We start from the raw sequence: 24,321 nt of genomic DNA on the forward strand, positions 1-24,321 counted from the left end.
TAGACTGACAGTGGGGCTCCATCTCTATCCTCTTATTAACGCTTAACGAGTGCTTTCCTCATGCAATATTCATCTCCACTAATATCATCCAAGCTCAGAGCCAAGCTTGCTACTTATGTAAGGCAATTATGTTAAATATCAGACAGAGCCCATTTCTGAAGCTGACTGGAAGAGAGCTGCAGGACAATGACAGAAACGAACGAGGGAATACAAGAGAGATTTGGGGAAAAAGCATCTGAAAAGTGGCAGGAACAGTGAAGGAATGAGTTCCTAGTCTGTTCTCCAGTCTGTCTTTACATGAAGGCAGACTAGATCAATCACAAATGGGTGGCTAGTGTCAATATTGCAAACAAATGCTCAATTTTTTTCCCTGTCAGAGACTTCTAAGGATTCGCCAAGGCCAATTCAAGAGAGCACACGTAGGGGAATTTGCAGGGAAAAAAAATCAATTTATACACATAGCAACTACCTTTCAATTGAACAGTAAACCAGTACACAAATAAACAAAAAAAGCACTGATTTATGCAGACTTGCATGAACACGCATTCCCTGAGGTCAAGGCCCTATGGGGGTCTGCACAAAAATAGGTCATTTGTCACACATGATGTCCCGGGGCAGGGGATACATTATAGATGAGCCCAAACAGCATGTCTCAGTGAGCACTCACCGCACAGCCAGGGATATGGGAGGGAACAGCAGGAGGTGAGCAGAGAGGGCTGGGAACTCCTCAGGAAGGGATGCTGCAATGCCAAAGTGTTGAAAGGAAACACTCCAGTCATCGGTGGCTAAAGATCACCTGGCGACGCTTTTCTCACCTAAAACTGTAACTGTTCTCTGAATGAACATTCATTAATTCAGGGGGCATCTCATTTGGTATTCCCATGCTTGCACCTGACCCTGTGGCCAACCATCTGCTTTGCATCTGAGTGCTCCATCAACCACTTATGTGTCATAGTATGAATTTAATACTTTGTCTCCAGTCACACTTCAAGCCTAATTATTGCACGTTTTTGCCCACTTTCCCCGGCGCTTTATTTGTTTGATTATGGTCTCAGAATGTGGATTCCATTTATTTGGGCTTCGAATTGCTTTTATTGGCAAAGACAAAGACTTTTGGAAGGGCATTTGTTTGCCTCAGCCTAAATGAAAACTAAAAGCGTAAAGGACGGAGTTGAGTGCAAAATGTGGGGAAAGGAGAACTCCACTGTCTTCTGCTGCACCCATCTGTTCTGAAAGTGCAGGTGGAACCCTATTCACTCTGCTCGGCATGTGTTTCGAGAGGAGGGCAGGAAGAAAGGAAGGGCAGCAAGAAGGAGGGGAGAGAGGAGATGGAAGGGCAGGAATGGAACAGGGAAGAGGGGGAGGACTCTTGGTGATCTCTCCTGAAGGGGATAATGGGAGAGGAGCGTATAGCAATGGCTGCCATGTAGTACCCTCCCTGCACAATTAGCCAATCAGCGGCGTGCTCTCCCAGCCAGGAGGACGCATAAAAGAAGAACATTGCAGCAGAGGCACAGAAGGAGACTGTGAGAGGAGCAAGGAATTACACACAAAAGCAGCGGAACCAGAACACCCTCCCCTGGACACACCCTGCTGAGGATCACTGCTTCTCTTTTTTCTGATCCGTCGCCCACGCCACTCGGAGAGAACCCTCTCCCTCATCACCATCCAGCAGAAAACTCTTTTCTCCTCATTTTCATCCTATAGGGGACACCTACAATCTCGGAGGGCTGAGATCCCTTGGTGAAGATAGTATTTTTTTTCCTTTTTTTCTTTTTTTTTCTTTTCATTTTTGACTCTCAACAAAAGGCCAAATAATATAAAGGCCATTCAGCAAAGACAGACTTCAGCTTCAAGACCAGTGGAAAAGGAGGACCTAGATTTCTTTCATTGTACGTCAAGAATGGTTACTGTACGTATGACTCTATTTCTCTTTCGATTCATGAAGGGGATGTTGTAGCTGAAAGCTTCCTGTTGGAGTAAAATTGCTGGTATCTTTATTTTGTAGTCCCAGACTGCTTCATTTAGCATGCTTTATTGTTGGTATTTTTGTAAACAGAGCTCCCTCGTTTGCCAAAACGCAGAGGTGCTTTGGAATCGGTGTCCAGCCTTTTCATCATACTGAGATGCCAAAGTGTGATGCTAAGATTGACGATCATACAGGCAGTTAGCAATCTCATACTGTGTGGTGCGCCATGCCGGCTGCGCTCCAGCCTGCAGTCATCCTCGGCGCTGAATAAAGTCATTATCCTGCCATTTTAGAAAAAGCGAAGGCTCCGCATCCGTACACTCCCGTCGTCGCTGCGCGTCACAGCTCAGAATTTAGCTTTGGTAATAAGAAACCCTGAGCCAAGAAATTCCGCATGATTACAAAGATGGAGAGCAAGAAAAGGCGATCAAGCGCTCGAGAGAGAGAGGTGGAGGGGGTGGTGGTGAGGGTGGAGGGGGGTCTCTTCGCCTGGTGCTGCACAAGGATGCTGGAGACAAAACATGATGCCTCGGAGGCTGAGGGCCCATCCAGCATGGCAAAGGAAAAAAGGGTCGAGTCACTCAGAGTGGAGGGAGGGGGAGGGGAGAGATTACGCATCCATTGGTTAGCACTGAATCAGACAAAGTCCAAAAATTCCTCAGGGTTCCTCGTTGCGATGCAACCGAGTAAATGGGCTGGAAATCTCCGAGCTCGCGACGGAGCGCTCCTGACGGACATTTTCCATTTTTTAAAGGCACAATTTCGTCCGAGGAGTGTGTGCATCCCGCGCGCATGGATGCAGGCCGCAGAGGAGCCCGGCTTGCGTTGCGCTCCTCGGATGAAAAGGAGATGGAAGCGATGATAAATTAGCTTTGCTGTGCGCCGCCGGCCGGGATTGGGCGTGTCTCTGATGGACTCGAGCATCTAACGAGGGCCTTGAAGCCTCAAACGACCCATCCGCTCATCCTCTTGACGCGGCGGAGCGCACGTTTGAGCACACACATTTAAACTATTTATGCAAAATGTGTGAGGAAAATAAACAAATTGCTAAAGTAGATTCAATGAAAGTGTAAAAAGAGGCTAAATTTAAAGTTTTCTTTTATGATAAAGTGCGTAATTTTGGCCGAAATTGTGCGTAAAATAGGTGAGAAATGTGTAAAAACATAACAAAACGTTAAAATCTGATTCAAAACTGTAGGCATATTATATTCTTCTTCACCACTTTCTGCACAGTCCCAGATATTTTTCGTCTTTGTTGCAAAAGCAGCCACTCTATTGTTCCCTCCAGGCCCTGTCACTTCCACAGCCACGGTGGCAGGATCTCCCCCTCCACATGGTCCGCAGTCCCCCGTGCCTGTACCGCAGTGCCAAGCAAATAAAAGCGTGCAGTCAGATAACCTTTCCAAAGCACTTACACAATTCAAGGACAGGCAAGGCCATCCCTCTATAAGGCAGCTGTTTGATCTCAAGTCAAAACGCCTGGTCTCAAATATTAAATACATTAGTTTGTATATTTTATTGTAAAATAAATGTTATTTTTAAATATTTTGTTGGTGTTATAATACATGATATTTTCAACCAATATTCTTAATTTTTAATAGTAATGTATTTTTAAAATGTAGGTCTAAATCTTCTAGTATTTTTATATATTTTAGCCTGGAAACAACAACCAACCTCCAAATGACTTATGCTAAAAATGTGTATTTTTTTATATATAAATAAAACATTTTCTCAATTTCTTGTTTTGACTTGGTGGACCTGTCATGGCGTTTTTGACTTGCGACTGTCCACTGTAACGATCATTGTTCCCGGAGAGTCCTGCAGCCTGCAGCCACGACACAAAGCGCCACTGTTTACATTAATATTCATAGTGCTCCCATAGCCTGAGCGAGGCAGAAGAGGAGGAACGGGTGGCTCTTTTGTTTAGTCGTTTCAATACGTTTATTCAGCAAATCGGCGCTCCGCTTCATGAATGCCTGCAGAGCTCACAAGTAGCTTTAAAAAAAAAAGGGGGGAGGATGAAAATGCGAGATATTTTTCTGGAATCGATTTATATTATGCTTAAAATGCAAATTCTACTGTTTTTATTGAAATGCATTTTAAAATATAAATGTAATTGAAGAAAATGTAAAATCATGGTGCTTCACGGTCAAATGAGAGCGTCCGAAAGCCACTCCCTTTTCAGCACGCTGGATAGCTCCTCGCACGCAACCAGACTTGTGAGACGCGTTTGTCTCCTCCAGCCTTTTGCCGTTGTCTTCCATCATCTTATCAAAGCAGCAGAGAGCTGCGGTCTTCTTTTTTGGAAATCTCTTGTTTGTGGTCCGCTAAGGAAAAGAGGAGGTTTGGTTCTCGCAGTCGCAGCATGGCTGACAGGAGCTGTGACTCTTGTCGTCCTGTTGTGTTACAGCTGCCGCCTTGATCCCTTAAGCTGCAGAGAGTGTGGCTAATGCCCTTTGTTTGGGATAATCCTGTAATCTGTGTTATTTAGAGGGCTCATTTACACTTTCGTTGCCTTCCAGAAACCTTTATAAAATGTTAACTATAGAGTCAAGGTTAAATGTCTTTAAAAAAATGACCATTTCAACATTTTTTTATATTTAAATTATGCATAAATTTAGCTCCAAACAGTGGCTTGGTCTTTTAAATATTAACTGTTAAATCATCTTTTTGATGCACAACTTTTTTATCCCGAAATAAACCGTGATTTTAAGTTTTTGTTGTATTTTTGGGGCCAAATGAACCAGGAAAGATGTTTTTATGTTTTAGAAAACAGAGACCTCAAGCAGCGTTTACATTAATTCTTGTAATACTTCTGGGTTTGGTAATTTAATAGTGTGCAGTGTAGGTGGTATGTGCGTTTGGCAGTGAAGGCAGAGCTGTTGTTTGCGTGCAAGTCTGGGTGCATTTGTGGACGATGCTGATGCAGTCCATTAAATATTAAGGGAGGTTTCACAGAACCCCTAAATAGAAAGAAGCAGCGGGAGATGAGGAGTGCTATGATAACAGCTGGGATGTGTCAGAGATTCAAAATTGGAGTTTCTTCCACATGTTTTTTGTCCTTACTGGTGGATTGCTTAAAAACCATGCAGTGGGAGGGGTTAAATAGGCAGTAAAAAACACCAATGTCCCAGAAGAAATATACACCCAGGACATGATGATGAGTGATCTTTCTTATCTCCGGTTGCTGAAAATATCTCAAACCAATATTTTTACACCTTAGAAAAGATGTTTATTCTTTCACGAATAAAAATATTTTTTTGTTCATAGGAAACACACGCAGGACCTTACAAATACACCTTGGATATAAAAATGTACAGAAATAAAGCTTAAAAAACCCGAAACCTTCAAAGCGTGTTGCTGCTCCAGATTTTTGCATGAAAACCTTAATCCTTGGTGTTGCTTGTGTCAGCCGTTTCAGTGCCCAGCCTCAGTTCTCAGTGGGTCTATGAATTATATAACTTGTCTCTGTTTGCTGGAAGTGTGTACTCTGCCATGCTGGGGGTTATTTCAGACAAATTTGCCCCTAAAGAAATGTATTTTTATTTTTCTTCCATTTATTTAGTCTTCAAAAGGCTTTTGTCATTTCTGGTAAACATTCGTCAGCTTTTATTCCTGTTTGCCATATGGACTTTTTTGTTACCCCACATAATTTGTTGTCAAAAATGTTTTGTAGGAGACTTAATTTTAGCTGTGCATCCAGGCTGTTAAACTCTCAGTCTGTGGATGCAGCTCAGATGTATTTTATTTTTAAATCTGTCACTTCTCGACTGTCAGTTTCAGTTTTGTGCACTCCCTGATCCAGAACAGTCAAAAACAAAATTGTGTCAATAAGTGTGACATAAATGTTGAACCACAATAACTTCAGCAGATGAACAACAACAACAAACACAAATTTAGCCTGAAGTAGGAAAGGCTGTGAGCCATTAGTAACAGTGTTGTGTTTGAGAGGCTGTTACCTAGGCAACCTGAGTCAAGGTGAGGGTCAAAATAACACAGCCAGATACAGAGATGATGGAAGAACTCGATGTTGTTCATTAGACCTGTTTACATCCAATCACACAATAAATAAATAAATAAAACACACAATAAATAATAGGAATAGAAGTGTTTTTATAAAGTGAAATTCAACATTGACAGAAGTGTCACCATAAAAAAGAGCGCAAAAGGACTAAAAGAATAAAATTTGAATTTGAAATTAAAGAGTTTATGAGGTTGCACAGTGGTGCAGTGGTTAGCACTCTTGCCTCACAGCAAGAAGGGTTCAAGCTCCTGATGGGACCTTCCTGTGTGAGTTTGCAAGGTATCCCTGTGTATGTTTACTCTGGTTCCCTCCCACAATCCAAAAACATGCTTTATAGGTGAACTGGTGACTCTAAATTGTCCCTAGCTGTAGACAGGTTACAGCTAGAGACAGGTTAGGCTCCAGCAACCAAAACCGGGTACAGAACAATGATTGGATGGAAAGTTTGTTAGGGAAATATTCAATTAAAATCCAATTTACACCCAGCTAATACCTGACAATTAAAGGTTAAACTAGCCCAAATATAATTTTCAAATAATTTTGTGGATTCAGTAATTAACTCAATTTGGAGCTTGGGACTTTATTATAAAATCCCAAGAGTGTTAGCGAAGACTCATTTAAGCCTTTTGACATAAATAGAACCCACCAGTTAGAAAAAATTGGTAGCTCAAAGCAAAACTCTGATTTAAATGTTTGCACCCCCAAAAGAATATAAGCATAGCCTTTTTTTCTAAAGATAACGCACTAAATATTAAATACAGTGTCCAAGAATACGATGTACTAGCAAGATATTGTCATAAAGTGATATGAGTCACCCTACTAAATTTAGACGCATTTTCTTATATTTTGCAGGTTAATAAATCATTAACTGTCTGATTACGTCAGACAATGAATCATAAGTGAAGGCCATTGTTTTTCTTTTATAAACGGAGAAAAAGTATAACAATTCAATTTAAAGGAAAAATGGATGCTTTTGAAAATTGAAATGAAGAGAGTTTCTGTGTGATCATCTATTCTCGATGGTGGAGAAATAAAGCAGCAAACGACACACAGACACTAGAAAATACATCTTTATAAACATGACAAACCAACAAAAGAAAAATTAAACATATGTGGTTTATGCTAACCTCACACCATGGCTAATATTTATTCCTGTGTAATGATGTAATGATCTCTGACCCTGGAAGAGAGTGGGGGGAGGAGAGAGGAAAAAGGGACTGTGACATCTGCAGGACCAGAGGCAGGGAGCAGGAGGGGGGAAGGGAAATGACAGATCACATCTCCCGGTTTTTAGATGAATTTTGATGTCCTCTGTGCATGCGCACACGAGTATAATTTCTGTTGCAGTACAGCAGGATGAATCACGTGAAGCATATTTATATCCTGAACATCTATGTTTGTTAAAAATCTAACTCTGCCCTCTTCCCCAGCAGATAATCAGCACCATGGAAACCCAGGTGTCCAACGGTCCAAGCGGAACCAGCCTGCCAAACGGCCCCGTCATCAGTACAAACGGCTCCACGGACGACAGCAAAACCAACTTGATCGTCAACTACCTGCCTCAGAACATGACCCAGGAAGAATTTAAAAGTTTGTTTGGTAGCATTGGAGAGATCGAGTCCTGCAAGCTGGTCAGGGACAAGATTACAGGTGAAGCACGGCAGCAAAACAAATGTGTGAACTAAAACGCAGCTTTGACGGTGACGCTTTGAAACAAGCCCTGTGGCTCCTTTGTCTGCAGGTCAGAGTCTGGGATACGGCTTTGTAAACTATGTGGATCCAAATGATGCCGATAAGGCCATCAACACGCTTAACGGTCTCAAATTGCAGACTAAAACAATCAAGGTGAGCACAGAGAGGAATTATCCTCAGTTTTTTTTCTACATGTTGGACAAAAAGAAAGGAAGTGGAGATTTTGTCAAGAGGGTTTCTGTCTGAAAGAGCGGAGGGAGGGGAGGCAAACGGGGAGGAGGGGGCAGAAGGGAGCAGCGGCTAGAACAAAGGAAGGAAGAGAAAGGGCAAAAAAAGGAAGGGGAGAGTGGAGGTCAGAAAGCAAAGGGCGGACAGCATGTGGAGGTTTTTGTGATGGAAATGTAATTAGGTAGCTTGACTGTGGTGCAGCAGGGTCAGTGCAGGTTACCCCATCTGCCTCCAATCTAGGCTAATTAGGGGGCTTCTTTGTCCCGAAATCTGATGATGCAAAGAGATGGAATATTATTAAACCCCAATTTCTTCCATCCCCCTGCCTGATCAAGGATTCAAACAAAATGAAGGACAACTGACAAATCGGTTTTCTAGATCTGTCAGATATCAAAAGCTTTGGGTTAAAATAGCTTTTAATGTGAATTTTATTTTACGATAGGAGATTCGTTGCTTTTATTTTGAAGCAGATTTGGGATGTCAACAATAAAAAACTGAAAAATCATCATGAAATATCGCACTTATAAGACAATTATAGGAAATATGCAAGGAAATCAGCTTTTAGCTAATAAATAAGAAGAACATAAGATGATTTTTTTTGTTTGTTTTCATGCTAAAATGTTGTAGTTTCCTTAGAAAGCCTCAAAGCTGTGAGGGTGGAGGCAGCATTAGAAGGGTAGGGGGTAGCTCGGGGAGCAGAATGCCAATGACAGGATTAGAGGCCATATGGGCTTCAGTCACCATCTGTACTGTGGGAGCGACAGGGAGAGGGTTAATTATAGGGCAGCCTCTGCTCCCAGAACACAGAAACTCCCCCTTCGGACTCGTCCAGAACACCCTAATCACTGCACCACACAACCCTCCTGCTCAGTCAGTCTGTCCATGTAAACAATAGACACTGGTGCTCGGTATGGATGAATGAAATCACAACACCTGTATTCATGTGACAGGCAGTATCTACATAAACACGCATCTGGGTGCTAACTCCTTTTGTGTGTGTAATTACGACCATTTTTTTAGAGTGAAAATGTCCTTTGACATCTCTGACTAATATTAATAAAGCCCGTTTTTGAGAAAATGTGGGGTTATTAGTCTGGTGATGCACTGACATTGTTTGCCTGTTGAGCTCCCCCCCGAGAATAGAGACAAAAGAAGGAGGCATGATGGGGAGAGCGCCTCAGCCTATTTCAGACAACACTCGCTCTGTCCCTGCATGACAAACACTAACAACGTGCTGAAGCTGGACTGTCTGTGTCAGAACACTCCCAAATGAAAACAATAGCAGATTTTGACTTTCACTTAAGAGTAGGCTTTTTTTTAAAGGATTGGAGAGACTGTAGAGCCGTCAGAAAGTTAAAAATAACTGCTTTAAATATGACGGCGAATTAATGAAGCCACTTGTGAATCAATGAAAACATGTTGAATGAGGCTGATGCATTTCAGTGCAAAACAAAGTTAACCTGCGAGCTCTTCTCCGGCTTTCATTGTGGCTAAGATGAAAGGAACTGATTAAGTCCACGAATACAAAAAATAAATAAATATATAAATAAAACTGTGGGTACAGAGATGAATCACTGACAGTCCACCTGAAACCACCTGCACTCTTTAGATTACAGTCTTTCATCTTTGCGGTTTCAGATCTGACTATATTACCTAATGTGTTCCAGGTATCATACGCTCGACCGAGCTCAGCTTCAATCCGAGATGCCAACCTTTATGTGAGTGGACTTCCGAAAACTATGAGCCAGAAAGACATGGAACAGTTATTTTCCCAGTACGGTCGCATCATCACATCCCGTATCCTTGTGGACCAAGTTACAGGTACAGCCTTGTTTAATATCTCACGCCCCCAGAGGTTTTATGCAAAGAAAAAAATACTCCTCCAGTAGCTACCTTGACAGGCAATCAGACTCCTAAGAGGCAGAGATGCTAAGATTCTCATTACCATGTTCTGCTTTTTTATTCGGAGCAGGCATATCACGAGGAGTAGGCTTCATCCGGTTTGACAAGCGAAATGAAGCAGAGGAGGCCATCAAAGGACTGAATGGACAGAAGCCTTTGGGCGCAGCCGAACCCATAACGGTCAAGTTCGCCAACAACCCCAGCCAGAAGACGGGGCAGGCCTTACTGACTCAGCTATACCAAACCGCCGCCCGCCGCTACACGGGACCCCTTCACCACCAGACTCAGCGTTTCAGGTACTGACCCTTAACCAGCTCCAGCATGTTTCAGACGCCCACAATAACCTGAAGATAGTTGGTAAGATGTCGTTTGACCATCATGTTATTGGTAATTCCACTCTGCTGCTGAGCTTAAAACTGTCAACATTGCTTGTTGCAGAAATACGCAGAATGTAATCATTATCAACTGTCAATTTCTGGCATATTCTTTTTTTTTTTTTTTTTAAAGTCACGCGATCTCGATGTATTTCCACAAAACCACAAAGACATTCTAAGGTCTATAATGTTTAGAATCAAGAATATTCTATTGGTATTGTTCTTCTAAAAAGAATAACTACTTGATGATAAAGAAGGAAAAGGCAATTTTGCTATCGTCCATCCTTCTCACTCTTTTTCTCTGATTTTCTTTTAAACTGCAGTGTGATCCCTTCACTTGGAAAGGGACCAGATCCAAATAACAGCTCAAACACAATGTAAGGAACTAGATTTTTCCAAATACAATAATAACGGCAAAGCTAAATACACGTTGGTGTTACTACTGCCTACAGTTCATAAGTTTTGTGGCATTGAAACAGCTAAATGTCAAATGTTAGGTACTCTAAAGGTCCTTTCTGTGTTACATAATTGTCAAGAATTCTTCTGGAAGAAGTGTAGGCTGGAAAGCTGGCCTCTTTGCTAAGTTATTTTAACAAAAAAAAGACTTTTTGACGTTACAAGACATTAGAAAGGGGCGAACCCAAATAAAGGCTAAATATCAGCAGGTCTATTTGACACGTCACCAGTTTGAGGCTGGGTGGTTGGAGAGGCTTTGAAGTGAAGGATGCCCTCTGGAGGCCAGCTGGTGAAGAGGCTACATAATAGGATGAAAGTCCCCCCTTTCTTTGTAGATCTCATAACTAACCTCTGCATCCCCTTCATTCTCCCTCTTACGTTGCAGACTCGACAATTTACTAAACGCCAGCTACGGAGTCAAGAGGTAAATGCCAAAGGTGTACTTTCAGTCATGCCAGAAAAAAAAAAAAAAAAAAAAAACTCAAACAAAGTGCCCGGAATACCACATGCTGAATTGATCCCAAAAGCAAATAGACTGGCTCTAATCCTTCATTTAAAGCAGCGCATTACTATCTTTAACTGCAATAAGCACTGATGCAGATTATTAACAGCAAGGTATTCTGGCATGCCTTTGTTTCAACTTTTCGTTCTTTTGTTTTGATAAATAGAAGTTATTTCTATGTATTTATTTCTGAACTAACATTGTCAGTTTCAGTTGCTTTAATGTCCCTTTTTTTCACCAGCATGGACATACCAGATTCCGTTTGCGTCTCCTCTGTTTTTGCTCCAGTTTTTTGTATGATTTGATTCCGGTTTGCTTTTCATCCCTTTCTAGGTTTTTGTGTTTTTGTTGGATGATGTGATTTCTGTTGAACATTGTGATTCATTTGTTTAATTCCTCCGTAGGCTCTGGTCAGAAGATAAAATGTGAAAAATATGCAGAATGTGTGGGTGTGTTGTCTCAGGGCAAACAGTGGTATAGAAAAAAAAAAAAAGAAAAAAGCAGGTAGTTTTGGAGCCACTGTGATGCCCACACATATTTATCTGTTTACTGCACAGCAGAAGGGAATGGAGATGGGGTCCTCAGACTCCCAACTATCAGATCTATCATTTTTCTCACTAATGTGGTCTCCAGAGTCAGCACATAGAAACCAAGTGTTTTTTGGAACTTCAGAATGACACCCATGGTAGCTCTCCGGTTCTCTTCCCCAGATTCTCCCCCATCACTATTGACAGCATGACCAGCCTGGCTGGGGTCAACCTCACCGGTCCGACCGGAGCCGGCTGGTGCATCTTTGTGTACAACCTGTCCCCCGAGGCGGATGAGAGCGTCCTGTGGCAGCTCTTTGGGCCTTTCGGTGCCGTCACCAATGTCAAAGTCATCCGCGACTTCACCACCAACAAATGTAAGGGCTTCGGCTTCGTCACCATGACCAACTACGACGAGGCCGCCATGGCAATCGCTAGCCTCAACGGCTACCGCCTGGGCGACCGCGTGCTGCAGGTTTCCTTCAAGACCAGCAAGCAGCACAAAGCTTGAAAGAGAAGTCGCTCGCTCCAGCTTGTTCGACCTGCAGGGAGACAAACCTCCCTGCGACATCACTCTACATGGGCCTGGACTGAGTCTCTCTGACATACTGTCACACAAATTCACACCAAACAGACATACATGAACACACAAGTCAGAGTTTCAAACAAACACACTAGTGGAGTTTTTCTTTTCTCTTTACACGACATTCTAGTCCTTCTCTGCATTTGCCTGGATTGAATTAGAAAGGGCCTCGGGGTAAGGACAAGAGCTATCTACTTATAGGAGACAGTCTAACGAATGTGACAGAGAATGTGAACTGAGTGCTTTGATTGAATTCAGGCAAATATTAACAACCGATGAACAAAATTATCAAAAAAAAAAAAAAAAAGAAGAAAAAAATTTAAGTGAACATATATGTGCAATTTACCCAAACTCTTACCCCACCATCTCTCCCGGGGAGGAGAGGATGTAGTCACCTTTTTTACACTTGGGCATTTTGAATCAGCAATTTTTTTTAGATCAAAGAAAATTAAACAAAAAAAAAGAAATAAAAAAACAGTGTTCTATTAAAATATTACTATATATTCAATATTTAAGCTCGTTATAATAGCCGAGTATGTAAGCATTTTCTAGAAACTTTGACTACTGTTTCCTGACCTGCAGTAGGCGGTGCCTAGCGTGGAGGTAGTTTACCATATTTGAGCTTTTTAGCTCAGACTCAATATGATTTAGCTTAACTAATGGAAAAGAGTAGCTCGAAGGCCATCGTGATCACTTCTCCCTCACAGCCTCACACAGCAGAACACTTATTCAGACATTAAGAAAGATTTACACATATATACTCCTCCAAAGCTGTATTTCTTTCTAATCTTATGGATTTTATACAGTCTGTGATTGAGCTCTCAAGGTGACGATCTTCTTTAGTAATTCCGTGCTGGGCTAGAGGGTGATCTGGAAACGTGCGAGTGTGAGGGGAAATCCACTTCTTTACTACAGCAGCAGCAGCAGATAATACCGGTGTTTTAAATATTTTTTTAACCACATTTTTGTCTGTAGTCGCCTGCTTTGTTTGCGCTCCACAGCCTCTATTTAACCTCTATTTATCAAAAGAAAACCCCAAACAAGACGGTAATTGATATAATTTACACTCTGATTCTGAACATTCGTCACCCCAGTAATACGAAATTCTGCAAAAATCACAAAATAAAAGCACCGGTATTATTCTACACAGATGATTTTTAAAAAACACATATCTGAGAGTTCAGTAAATTCAAGGGATCTATGGTTACAACTTGACCAGATACAGAAAACAACTTTTTTCTTTTTTAAAATGAAAATATTTCAGACAGAGTCATGTTTGGCATTTGCTCAAAATCATCCTTCCAGGAGAAAAATGACCTGCAACTCCAACTGATAAATGCTCCCAAAGTTTTAGACGAAAAGCTTGTTTGTTCTCTTCCCGAAAAACTTTGAACTCCTTGCCCCGTGAGAGATGACTGTACAATATCAAACTCACAAACTGAGTGTCACAGCTTTTCTTCTGCTGATAACACACAAAAAAATGTATAAATTTCCTAAGATCTGTTTGGTGCAACTACAAAAATAGACGTTTTAAAATATCCCCAACCCAAGAGCATGAGGATTATTTATGGCACCCTTGAAGAAATGAAATAATCCCATTCATCTGAACAGACAGTTAAGCCCAGACTTTAGACTCACCACAAAGAAAGCTCATGTCTTTCAATATCACTACACCTGCACACCATAATAGATTAAAAAAAAAGGTCAACTATATTCAAGACACTTTTGCTTTTGCTTTTCTAAGTGACGCTGTGTTAGCCAAAGAGGACGATCTCTTTGAAAGGATTACATTAGAGATAAATCTATTTTTATACATACAAAGGAACAAGATCTTGTGCTGAATTTTTACAGATTCTTAAGCTTGGAAAATTGGGGCATCACATTGCTTTGTTTTGAACCCTCTGATCTTTGCAGAGTAAGAGGGGGGGGGAGCGTACTGTGTTTGGGTGGGGATTCAGGGAGGGGGGCGAAGGAGCTCACACGTAACCGTCTAACCATGTCAAAAGAAAAAAGAAAAAAAAGCCAAACAGAGACGAATCTACTGGAAAAACAGTTTGGAGTCGAACCATGAAAGACAGTCAGCAAAACCTGAAGTTCTGTACAGTGTTGCTTCAGAAAGAGAACGCGAGAATCCCAGAAGAAGCAGCAGTGAGCTTAAAGAATAGCTTCTTGCAGATCCAAACAGTGACGCATATATATAACAAACACTAAGCATGAGTCTTAATGATTAGATAGATTTGAGTTTTGCCAAAGAATTGCTTCGCGAGTCAGCAACAAGAAGGATCAACTGTAATATTCCCTAAGTAATTGCTGTACAAATCTGTCTTCTTTAGTGAATAAGGACCCTGTACAATTTGAGTTACTTTTTTAAACGTTGCGCATATCAGTTTCCATTTCTAAAACTTAAAGCCACCTTATCGAGTGCAAAAATCCAACAGATGCAAGTCGATCCCAATTGCACACATTTCATGCAGTAATGGAAGGCATATCAAAGCGATGAGTCACTGCTAGAAAAAATACATTCTTGTAATGCAGATCCCCTGACATTTCAACCATCTGCTGTCTTTGTCCTCACAACAGTTTACATTACAGCTCCTTTAAGTAGTTTTACTCGCATTTTTCAGTACTTTTTCATCCCCTAAAATTGCTGGCGACAGCAATAGCACAGGAGACTGAGCGCTTGGCGAGCCCAGAACAAACGCGTGACCCGGCCATGTTGACCCGCAGCTGAAGTCGTTTACCAGGCCATGTCCAATATCTTGCAGTCACACTACAAACCTACAAGTTCACAATATTAACCTGTCATTCAAGATCCAAAGTTACACCCGATGTACAGCTGAGAGCCACGGACTATGGCAGGAAACAGTACTCCACTGCTTGAGCAACAACAATAATCATTTTGAAAAGACAAAAAAATTTTCCTATGGAACAGTAAGTGCAATGTGCTTTGTTTTTATATTGACTCAGAACAAATGATATATATATTTTTAAAGAAGAAATTAAATGTCACACTGAAAAGGTTCGCGAAACAGTGAAAGAAGCAAATGATCAAACAAACAAAAGCATTCAAACGAACAGACGCACTGATTAAAAGAAAACGCATCTGAAAATTTCACTTCCTCAGTCCCTAATTTGTGCTCTGACCATGCAAGCTCAAAACAAAACTGCATATCTGGCCTACCTAACGGAGCAATTCTCAAAGACTTTGAAAGGAAAACTGTCAAATACATCATCAGTTTTTGCCCATGTCGATTTCAAATATCATTTTTACTTGTAATTTATTGATTTTATTTACATATCAAAACTCACTTGTTGAATTAGTGTATTTGTGTTGTTGATGTTGCCATAGAGAACACACATGGGTCAAAGATTCTTTCTTTTTGTTGCATTAATTGGGTACAGTTTTCTTTCTTTTTCTTTTTTTTATTAGTTGCAGTTTTTACAGTGTATGCAGATTTTAGACTTAGTTAGATTTTTTTATTTAAATCAAACTGTGTTCAATTGTGTTTGTAAAGTCTGTGGTAGCTTTTGTTGCAACATAAAATAATTTAAACAGAAAAAATTCAAAATAGCGCCAAGAAACTTGTATTATTTGGGCGACTTTAAGCTTGTAGTTTTAACTTATTGTTAACTTAAAAACTATTTATTATCATTATTATTATTGCCTCGTATAAAGTATGTTTTGTGTATATTTATGGTTTATTTCATTATATTTGCAAGTTTAAAAGAATTTAAGTTTGCCAAAATTGTGGTTACACCATTTTGTTTCTTAAAAGGGAGACACATAGAAAAACAGCTTTAGAATTTGGAAACGTTCTCCATAGTCAAAGAATGCACTGCTATATTTAACTAATTGAAGTGTATAAACATACATGCTGTGTGCTAGATGTTATGCCTTTACTGCCTGTGTTCTGTTTGTCTTGTTAAATGAAAATCTTTTAATTATTTAATCTAATCACAGTCTTGTTTTTTCAACCACTCGTTGAACCCCCTGAGACGAGGAGAAGGCCATCTTTTGAGGCTTGAAAGTGCAACAACTAGAGTTAGAGTTTAAGTCACTCACAAGAAACTTTCCTGTTTTGCTCAAAGATAAATTTATCAAAATGATTGATTACGGAAATCAAATTTACTTTAAATTCGCCATATTTGGGGTGGAAAAAAACACATTTCCCTGGTTTTGAAAATGTGCTGCAGGAAGGTTTTCTTGGGAGCGTGTGGAGTTGTAAAAGGGGTGAGTGGTCCTTCTGTTTATCAACTGTATTTTGTGTCTATTTATTTAGAAAAGGGGACGCAGTAACTTAGTGAAGTTTTTCTTACACTTTCCTGGAACGGTAGAACAAATCAAAGGTGAAAAATGATCAAAACAGTTCTGCGGACGCCACCGTCAGCAGGAAAACTGCAAAATCACATACTTCCAGACATGACCAAATGAACAATGTCAAAATTTAATAAAGGAAAAAAAAAAGATAAACCTTTCAGTTTAGAATAGGATATTTATTACTGGGATTTCAGCTGAAGACGCTTGAAGACTTTTTCATGGAATTGTTTAATTATTTGTACTTTACATGCCAGAAAAATAAAATAAAAGTTACAAATACAAATGGCTTTTTTATTTTTTGTGGAACAGAAAGCAAGTTGTTTGATTTTAGGTAACAAAACATCAATTATGTTTGATATTCAAAATGAAATTTTGCATTTTGTAAAAAAAAAAAAAAAATCAGGTGGACACATTTTTTTAAATAGCAAATGGAAAACTAATTATAGTTGTTATTTTGACTTTTTAATTGAGAAAGTGAAGCGGTGAAATATATTCTGCCTTAAATCTAATCTAATCTAACTGGAAAGTTTTATAAGCTTGTGGAGACTGTAGATGATATATTTCAAACTTTTTTGCAAGGTGTGGAACTTCAATTGCTTATATTTAATATGAAAAAATCCTATTTTAAGAATTGCTTTGTTTTCTTTATTCAATTTGCTCTTTTCACAACTGAGGTAGACATAAACTCTATGTTATAACTGGCTCTAATTATGTAAAGTTTTCCATATTTTGCCTACATTTTACCAGTTTTTCCAATTATCTCCTCATTGACCTTCATTATTACCCAGCACCACCTGCTTCAGGTAAACACAAACCGATTTGAGGCTGAAACTTGAGGTATTTTGGATTTTTCCCACCTGATGTCTGCGCTTAAACAAGCAGAGCAACAAAGGCAACATGACTCATCTTTGATTTTTAAAGCTATTTGTCAAACTACTTGATGCCTCCTCCGTTTGGATATTGATCGATTAGAAGCTGCCTCACGAGTTCCCATTTACGTCTCTTTTAATGTTCTTCATCCTGTGTCTCGCGTTAATGATGTCATCAGTCACACCCACTGCCCTCTGGATACTAACCCTCACAGTTGTTGAACGAAGCATTTGTGTGCCTGTTATTATAAATGGAGGTCTCATAAATGGAACTGTGCTATCATATTTCAGGAGGGCAATAATTCAGGATCTTAATGGGGGGAAAAACTGACCTTGTAGAAGCTTAAATAAATCATTTAAAGCACAATTTCAAGATTATGCTGCTAAGCATTATGGGAGAAAATTTCAAAACATTTTAGTCCAAGTTTGACAGCAGAGCTTCATCCAAGCTCAAAACAAAGTTTTAGTCGACTTTCTTAAGCTGTATCAAGAAAAATGTTGCAGATTTGAACAATTCATTACTTAAACAAAATGATATGAGAGCCTGTTTAATATCCTCAATTGATTAGCTACACTGCAAGAACAGGACCTTCGGAAAAAAGTCAAAAATTGAATGAAGCTAGTTACTTTAATTATAGTCACCAAGACGTAATTATTAAAGTAAATGTATTTTTCAATTGAAAAAGGTCGTTTATCATTTTTTATTTTATTTTGAAAGATAGGTAATGTGCTTTGAAACCAGTCCTTTTACTTTTAAGATTCAGTATTTGCAGTTTAGTTAAGTTCCTTTGCTCTTCATCATTTAAGGTTTTTGTAGCTTGGGAGAATCATTTATTGATTAAGCTTTATTGTCAACAAATGAACATCTGTTTCCAGATAAATCAACTTATTTCCAAAGTTAATTCTTGGATTATGTTTAGACATCAAGTTTAAACTTTTCGAGCTGTAATTTGCTTAAATCCTTGCAGAAAATGTTTATAAAGCTTCTTCCAAACTCAACATCAGTCCCAATTCAATATTGATTTCTGACAGAGAAATAAGACATTTTAAACTTTATTTGGTTATACTTTAGAATACTTTTCATCTCCCTTTTGTTTTAAGATTAAATGAAATATCTTTAAAAATAATGAACTAGTACAACGTGAAATTTCCTGTGAGCTAAATGTTTACATTTAGTTTCACTTTTGGAACAAGGTTGTTGGATCATTGTCATCATCAGTACATCTCAATTTCTAAAACTGTGCATTTGAAGTGAGATTTACTATCTTAACATGCAACATTTCTCAATTGTAACACAGCTTTAGGTTATGAGAAACAACTTTATTTCAAAACAATGGAATGACATTTAAAATCTCTATGAAGCATTGCAGTGGAAGATCAGATGAAACTTGACGTGTTGGTCATTCTACAGATAACTATTCAATGGAATTCATCATCAAACTTAAAAGAAATCGTGATCGCTGCCCCAACTGTGGTCCCCTCGCAGCAACCTGCAAGAAAAAGCATAAACTGTTGTTTTAGTGCTTTCTTTGCTGAAGCCTAAAACATAAAATATATATATATATTCAAACTTCATTCATTCTAAAAGATTGAGCATTCACTTAAGCCAAGTTTAAAAATTAAAATTCAATTTGATGCAACAATAATTAAAAGCTACTTTTCATTTAGAAAGTCTAGATTTTATTTCAAAATTGCCTTATTAAATTGTATTTATATTTACAGAGAGACATTTAGAGTTTATTAAGGATCTAGGCCATTTTTAACTATTTAAAAAACAAAAAAAAAAGAACTGAGCCACTCACAGCTGTTGAGGATCTAGAGTTCTTCATGCCCGCGAAAAGTTGCATCCACATTCTGAGGCTCCTGGCAGACGGCTGGAGTAATAAACTCCATCAGGTACTCACAGCGGCTGGGCTCTGAGGTGGACGTCACCACCGTTTCTTTTCCACATGTCAACTTAACCTAAAATAATAATAATAAAAAGACTGTAATCATTAAAAATGAATAAACAGGAAACATCACGTTGAGTCAGGACTCACAGTGGTGGATCGGTTTGGCCCTTGCCAGCAACCAGTTCCATGTTCATACTTCATTACAGAATAGACGTTATCTTCAGGACCCGCCCATTTTCCCCAGGTTCTAACAAGAGAAGATTTACAGGATGGGAGATTTTTCTTTTTTTTTGTAAAAAGGACGACAAAACAAACAAAAAACTACTTCCTTACCCCAAGTTAGTTTCTGATCCACCATATTTAGGTTTCTGAGACACTCTGTTGAATGGACAGAGCTTGTAGATGTACCTGGGAGGACAAACATTCTTAAAAGAGAGTTAAAGCTGCCAAATAAAAGGAATTAAGTAAGGACATACTCTCCAGTATGCAGCTCATAGCACTGGCTGTAGAGGTAAGCAAACTCGGCACTCGCTCCAAAGTCGAAAGAAATTTCCTTCTCGAGGTTTCTAGAAACAGATTCAACGTGTATTTTTGCCTTTATTTAATAACTTAGAGAACAGAGTCCGGAGCAAGGAAGTACCTGATTTGATCATCCAACTCCCGAAGAGCCTTTTCAGCCTCATTAAACTCATCCCTGGCTTTTTGGGCAGCTGGAAATCAAACAAAAAGCAGCTTAAACAGTTTCTGAGAAACATACAAAATATCTGAGTGAATTCACTTTGATTTTTACTATGTCAATAAAATGCTTCAACTGCCAAAAAAATAAAGGACTCATCTGTATGATCAGACAATCTATTTTAATTAAATTACTTTATTTGCATTTATTAAAGATATTTTTATTTAACTCTGTTTTACACACCATCAATGAGACTCTGCGTTTCTTGGTCATATGGAGGCATTGCATCTTCTTCATCTTCCTTCTTGTCACGAGTCTGCAACGTATCAGAGCCCTAGAGGCCAAGAAGACAACAGTCAATCCAACGTTGTTTCAGACATGTATTAAGAAATCTATGATCTTACCTTATAGTCTCCATCATCAAGGTCCTCGTCATCAGGATCTTCCTCGTCGTCATCGTCCTCTGGAATGTCATCATCAGGATACAGCTCCGAGTCATTATCAGAGGCTGGTTCCTTTGCTTCTTCTTGAGATGTTTCCCCTGGTGCCGGGGTGTCTGTGTGTGACTGTAGTCGAAAGAACCCAATCTCAGTGAAACAGCAGCGTTTTCTTATGGCATGAAGGAGGACGCACAGACGCTTACCTCAGAATGAAATTTCTCTTTGATATTATTCCAAACTGACTCAAACGATGCTGCATCAACTTTGTCTACTCCGCCCAACAATCCCTTTGCAGACAGAAACACATTTTGAATTCCTAAACCCAATATTCCTTAAAATACAAAATAAAAATAAGCTACCTGGGCTTCCGTTTCTGTGAATGTACCATCTCCATCTGAATCAAGCTCAGAATGAGTTAAGAGTTCATCCACCGTGACGCTATGACACACAAAAACAAAGGAAAAATGCTTTTTTTTAAGTCACAAACTCTTATTTTCGAACAATTTTTGTCCTAGATTACAACAGTTTGTTTCCATTTTTTTTTAAGTTTAAGAGTTGTCTGATGAGCTAAGACATTATTCTTTTAGTTCCAATAAAATGTCAAGAATGTCATTACTCACAAGCCATCTCCATCTTTATCCAGTTCAAGAAACACTCCAGACATGCGAGCTTTGTCTTTCTCCATACGAATGACAGCTTTTTGATCTTAAAAATGTGAAAATTATAATTGAAAAGAAGTCAATTCATTTTAAGGACATTTCTCTCATACAAGTTTCCAATTAGGTGACCATAGAAGGAAAAAAAATATATTGTATGTTCAGATAAAATTTCAGTTTCCACATTGCAATCTACTTCTTCAACAGAAGATGGTATCATAGCTAAAAACTTGTACCTTCCCAAGCCTTTAGGTGGCGTTCTTTAGCTTCATTCTCTGGCTGCTCTGCCTTTTCTTTCACAGTTCTCAAAGCATCCACCTTCTCTTCCAGATCCTTCCTATTGCTTTGGACTTCTCCAAGCTTGGTCTGTAACAAATGGTGAAATGGCAACAATGAGGCAAAATCTAAGCAATTGCTCTAATTACAATTTACTAGTAACAAGAAACAAGATTTTTACCTTTTTCTCCTCTAGACCACTTTTAGCCTCGTGGATAAGTTGTTGTTTGAGCAAAAAGCCCTCCTTTGCAATTTCCGCCATCTTTTGAAGACTCTCTATTTCTTTGCGGCCCAACTCCCTGAATACCAAGTAATATGTGTTATTGCAAAGCAATTTCTATTGATATTTATAGAGCATTAAGGCCTACTGATACTGTTAAAATCATTTTAAAACAAATGCAACCCTACCTGCAGGTGTTCTGACAGGCAGCACCACTGTTGTATTCATCTGTGGTATCACAGCAGTCTGCAACAAAAAACTTGAAGCTAAACAAAGACTGAAAGATTTTTTTTTCTTAAAAAAGGGGAAAAAATTAAAGAAGAGCATACCACAGATTCCATCATTGATGCGGGAAGAAGGGATGAATGCTGGTCGAAAACCTGCATTAGTGCAATGGAAGCTGCCATTGGGACAAGCAGCAGTGCCTAGAAATTAAGATAACAAGATCCAGTCATGTTTAAGAACTTATATCAAAAATTCCTTACATTTTCAAAAATTAAAGAAACTCACCCATCTAAAGAACTTTTACCAATGCGATTTAATACCAATGACAATAAGTGTAAACTTAGTGAAAAAATTTTGAAACCACACAATTGTTATTCTATTTGTCCCCAAATGTTGTTGAATACTGAATGCTAAAAAGTGTACAGCTGCATAGCTCCAATATTGCTACCGTTTTTTTTTTTTTTTTTTTTTTGGCGCTACTGTAATGCCAGCTTGAGGTTGTGACGGGCTGTAAGCTAGCAAGAGAGAGAGTGTAAACAAAACAATGCTAGAATATCAATGTAGTAACTTTGGTTCCTACAGTCCTGCCCACAAACCAGAAGCAAATTTTTTGATGAACTCCTGCGGTGATGCAGAAAATCTTAAAAGTAACGACACAGTCTTTTTGATTTTGGCTAAAAACTGTAAAAATAAAACTGGGAATGACGTTACAAAATATAAAAACATAGTTAAGTGGGACCTTAAAAATGAATTCAAACTATACCTAGAATTAGGAGTCAAAAAATAAAAACAATTTTAAAAGGTTTTTTTATATTGATGTGTGAAGAAAGAGAAAGAAGGGAAACATTATTAATGGCTTCTCTCATCAGTTTGATCTTATTTTATTAATTTTTGTTGTGCATTTATTCCCTCTTTTTTTCCCCCATCTCAAAGATTGAGTCTGATTTATTATGTCAAGCCATGTTTTGCAATGTTCTAGTTGTTCCTTGTTTGTAGTGCTAATTGTTCAATAAAAAAATAATCATTTATATACATTTTGTAATACCTGTAAACACTAATGGTAGCATATTGAATGTGTTTAGAAGCCAAGAAAAACACATTTTCAGAAATAATGATATTGGACAAACATACCTGGCTCATCAGACCCATCCTGGCAATCACAGTAGTCATCATTTACTCTGTCAAAGGGAACAGTGAGGGATCCATCCAAGCATGTAAAAGGTTTGCCCTCTTCATAAAACTGTCGTTCTGTAAAAACAAACAAGTAAACATGGCGTCAAATTAGTTTGAAAAGCATGTTCTGACCATCCTATAAAAATGTTTGCGTTTATAAAGGAGTAAAATGTAAGAAATAATAATGAATGCAATTACCCTAAAGAAAAACAATAAACTTATAGAAAAAAATAATTCAAAGCATGTGAGCTGCGTTCAAAGTAGAAACCTTACTTGAAAGAGGGACACCACGGGGACGCTGGACCTCCACGGGCGAGGCAGCTCCGCACAGTAGCAGCAGCAGAGAAAGCAACAGACAGGACACTGCCATGGTAATTTCAGAGCCCTAAACTGCTGCACGACATCCCACAGACAACACACATATGCATGTTAAACTGAGCGCTCAACACATTCCAGACTAATCCAATTATTTCATTAGTAAACAATGTTTAAGCGCGTTTAGCTCTTACTGAACTTCAACCGAATAGCAAATTTAGCTAACATTAGAACAAGCAAAACAAAAAAGCGATAACATAACAATACATTTAAAATTGGATGAATACCTTTAGTTTGCCACAACCCTGCTCAAGTACAGACTTAATTTGAGAAGCAAAAAATGAATTTTGTTCTTACTAGTAGCCAAGCTAACAAGAAACCGCTACGAATAGCATTTCTTGTCACTTCCGTAATAACAAGGCGCATGCGTAGATTTCCAGAGTGCCTTGTTCGATTTTAATAGGCCGAAGCTTTCTTCGATTGACGTGATTGGCGGAGAGCATGGCAGGACGTCACCTCTGCACACCGAAGAGAATGCCGGGAAATTTGCATAAAACTGCAGCCATCTCAAACGCTGGAGCCTTCTAAATGAAACTGTTTTGACTGTAACATAAAGTCCAATTGATGTGACTTAAAACATATTGGAAATTGTTTTATTTTATTTTCCTTTCAACTCTTTAAAAGTTTGATTAAAAAAAATTAAGATAAATTTTACCTGATGTTACCCATACAAAATAAACTTTGCATCACTAATTTTGTGATTATTTTTCTCTACATCTGTTCTTTGCTAACATATTTGTTCCTTTTGGCTACAGTGACTAATTGTTTTTGTTAATTCACCCTTAAACCATGTTCTGTCATGTTCAATTGTTCAGTAAAAAACAAAATATTTCTGGTTGTGAACAAATGCATGTTTCGCCATTATTTAAACAAATGATTCCTGTTTCTAATACAAAAATACATAAAATATATTTTTAAATGATTTGAAAATATGCCTACATTTA

At 38.8% G+C, this 24,321-nt stretch overlaps 2 protein-coding genes across 18 annotated transcripts; one reads left to right on the top strand and one right to left on the bottom strand.

Moving 5' to 3' along the window:
• Nucleotides 1-1,172: 1,172 nt before the first annotated feature.
• Nucleotides 1,173-16,858, top strand: elavl3 (ELAV like neuron-specific RNA binding protein 3). Of its 14 annotated transcripts, none has more exons than XM_024272587.2 (8): nt 1,173-1,912; nt 7,424-7,643; nt 7,735-7,838; nt 9,581-9,734; nt 9,883-10,111; nt 10,513-10,566; nt 11,031-11,069; nt 11,837-16,858. In XM_024272587.2, exons 1-8 carry the CDS (start codon nt 1,904-1,906, stop codon nt 12,183-12,185), a joined length of 1,158 nt encoding a protein of 385 aa, XP_024128355.1. In that variant the 5' UTR covers nt 1,173-1,903; the 3' UTR covers nt 12,186-16,858. The 14 variants fall into 14 exon arrangements, with proteins under 14 accessions (XP_024128355.1, XP_024128360.1, XP_024128366.1 ...); XM_024272591.2 differs by having other exon boundaries at nt 1,174-1,912; nt 11,858-16,858; XM_024272589.2 differs by having other exon boundaries at nt 1,174-1,912; nt 9,886-10,111.
• Nucleotides 16,859-18,743: 1,885 nt separating this feature from the next.
• On the bottom strand, nt 18,744-23,775 carry prkcsh (protein kinase C substrate 80K-H). 4 transcript variants are annotated; one of them, XM_024272584.2, is made up of 18 exons: nt 23,675-23,775; nt 23,276-23,395; nt 22,961-23,077; nt 21,934-22,029; nt 21,793-21,850; nt 21,566-21,683; nt 21,345-21,474; nt 21,073-21,157; nt 20,812-20,890; nt 20,656-20,739; nt 20,417-20,578; nt 20,256-20,346; nt 19,977-20,046; nt 19,813-19,902; nt 19,670-19,744; nt 19,484-19,583; nt 19,247-19,406; nt 18,744-18,934 (listed from the first exon to the last, which is right to left on the bottom strand). In XM_024272584.2, the coding sequence occupies exons 2-17, from the start codon at nt 23,370-23,372 to the stop codon at nt 19,260-19,262; spliced, it is 1,599 nt and encodes a 532-aa protein (XP_024128352.1). In that variant the 5' UTR covers nt 23,373-23,395; nt 23,675-23,775; the 3' UTR covers nt 18,744-18,934; nt 19,247-19,259. The 4 variants fall into 4 exon arrangements, with proteins under 4 accessions (XP_024128352.1, XP_024128353.1, XP_024128350.1 ...); XM_024272585.2 differs by having other exon boundaries at nt 23,276-23,392; nt 23,675-23,768; XM_024272582.1 differs by having other exon boundaries at nt 23,605-23,762.
• Between the last annotated feature and the right edge of the window lie 546 nt (nt 23,776-24,321).

The sequence above is a fragment of the Oryzias melastigma genome, linkage group LG8 (genome assembly GCF_002922805.2).
Source record: "Oryzias melastigma strain HK-1 linkage group LG8, ASM292280v2, whole genome shotgun sequence".
In the NCBI taxonomy this organism is placed as follows: Eukaryota; Metazoa; Chordata; class Actinopteri; order Beloniformes; family Adrianichthyidae; genus Oryzias; species Oryzias melastigma.

Bases quoted from the DNA above. Each gene is read 5' to 3' on its own strand.
- prkcsh (XM_024272584.2), bottom strand. From the start codon at position 23,372: ATGGCAGTGTCCTGTCTGTTGCTTTCTCTGCTGCTGCTACTGTGCGGA. The intron at 20,047-20,255 runs GTGTGTAAAACA...TTTGATTTCCAG, and splicing joins AACGCAGAGTCTCATTGATG to CTGCCCAAAAAGCCAGGGAT. The intron at 19,745-19,812 runs GTATGTCCTTAC...TTGTCCTCCCAG, and splicing joins TATGAGCTGCATACTGGAGA to GTACATCTACAAGCTCTGTC.
- elavl3 (XM_024272587.2), top strand. The intron at 7,839-9,580 runs GTGAGCACAGAG...AATGTGTTCCAG, and splicing joins TGCAGACTAAAACAATCAAG to GTATCATACGCTCGACCGAG. The intron at 10,112-10,512 runs GTACTGACCCTT...TTTAAACTGCAG, and splicing joins CACCAGACTCAGCGTTTCAG to TGTGATCCCTTCACTTGGAA.